Genomic DNA, 1813 nt, shown 5'->3' with positions numbered 1-1813 from the left:
TATATATATATATATATATATATATATATATATATATATATACACTCCTTATCAGCTACTCTTTGATTCTGCTTAGTAACTCTCATAATATACCTCTATCTATTCGAAAGCTGTCTTCAGATCCGCAAAGAGAGCATATATTTTCCTCTCTCTAACTTCTGTCTGCTTGTTCTTTTGAATCAGATGATTCAGTACAAATATGTTATCCATCGTTGACCAGTCTTTTTTGAATTCTGTTTGCATCTCCGGGATTATGTTTTTCTTCCTTACCTCTTCTTCCAATTTAATTCTTAGGATCTTCGCGTACCATTACGCTGTACACAATAACGATATCCCTCTATTATTTCCTATTGATTCTGTGTCTCCTTTCTTATATAATGGCAATAATACTTTGCCTCTAATCTTCTATCTCTCCTTTTCTCCAAACTTGTCCCCATAATTCCATCATGTCCTTCTATAACGTATCTTCCGCATATTTCCACACTTCCATCGGGATTCCATTTATATATTCCATGGATCCCATAGTCTTCTTGTTCTTCATTTTCTTTAGTGTCTCCCTAATTTCTTCCTCTTTCAATTCCTCTACCTCCTGTCCTTCTCTATTTTTTGCCTCCATTTCCTCCTTTTCCTATGCATCTACCTCAGTATCACTTAGAAAATTCATAAAATATTGCCTCCATTCCTCTGTCTTGATTAATGATATTATCTCTCCACATCCTCTTACTTTTTTTTGTTTATAAATTTCCATACATCTACCTCCCTCCATGCACAATTTCCTTGATTCTCTGCCATTTTTTCCTTTATTATTATTTCTTTTTGATCTGCTTCGCTAGCTAAGATTTCTGTCTTTTCTTGATGAATATCTATTATATCTGTTCTATTATAGTCTGTTCATTCCATACAATTATCTCCTTTATTCTTTGCTTTTTTCTTCTTCCTTTATTCTGCCTCTTCTCTTCTCCTTCCATGCTAAGCAACAACGGCATGTGATTCGAGTCCACCCTATTTCTTATCGCAAATTCCCTTATGTTTTCTCTTATACCTTCATTTGCAATTACATAATCAATAACCGTACTATCCCTATAACATATTCCCCGTCCCACTCTACCAACTCTTTTCCTCCGTTTCCTATCACTTTGTCTTCTCCTTTCTATTTCTTCTTCTTCCAACTCAACACTAATTCGCTTGTTCTTACATTAAAATCCTCACCTATTACTATTTCCTCATTTTCCATGTCCCCTAGAATACTTTCTAACTTTTCTTTTAAATTTTTTCAACTTCTATTGTATACCGATATTATTATAACCTTCTTCTCCCCTGTACTTATAATCGACATTACTATTCCTTCCTTATTTTTATATAACAAGTTTAATTCCTCTGCCCAGTTTTTCTTTATGTCTACTATTGGATTGTTCGGAAAGTTCGTGCCGCAAAAGATTTAAATTTAATAAATGTATACTAAAATTTAAATCTTCTGAGTTTAAATTTTTCTTCAAAATCGGAACTTTCCGAACAACCCAATATAAATCCCCCTATGTGCATATATTTATGTGAACTAGGTAACCTCTCCTCAACTTTTTTCCACTCATTTTCTTCCAGCCATGTTTCACATAGGCTTATGAAATCAAACTTGTCTATATAGTTCCAAAAATCTTTATTTTTATTACTTACACCCGTAATGTTCCAAAACATAATATTTCTTCACCTTTTACTTGCCTTTGAATTCCCTTTTTCCTATTTTCCTTTTCCTCTTCTCTTTCCGCCTTCTCCTAAGTTTTTCCATACTTTCTCACGTTGAATAAGTGTATTTTTA

The 1813-nt window shown here is 33.1% G+C and overlaps 1 protein-coding gene across 1 annotated transcript in view; it reads right to left on the bottom strand.

Moving 5' to 3' along the window:
* Window positions 1–454: 454 nt before the first annotated feature.
* The window catches only part of LOC105627851 (heat shock factor protein-like), a 9947-nt gene continuing 8588 nt past the window's right edge, over window positions 455–1813 (bottom strand). Inside the window, exons 4-5 of the mRNA XM_012209128.1 lie at window positions 757–887; window positions 455–628 (exon numbers count right to left, since the gene is read on the bottom strand). Coding sequence (XP_012064518.1) covers window positions 455–628; window positions 757–887 — 305 coding nt within the window. The remainder of the gene's footprint in view (window positions 629–756; window positions 888–1813) is intronic.

This window comes from Atta cephalotes, assembly GCF_000143395.1.
Source record: "Atta cephalotes unplaced genomic scaffold scaffold00010, whole genome shotgun sequence".
In the NCBI taxonomy this organism is placed as follows: Eukaryota; Metazoa; Arthropoda; class Insecta; order Hymenoptera; family Formicidae; genus Atta; species Atta cephalotes.
The sequence above is the reverse complement of the archived record's forward strand: the minus strand, read 5'-3'. Positions and strand labels throughout refer to the sequence as shown.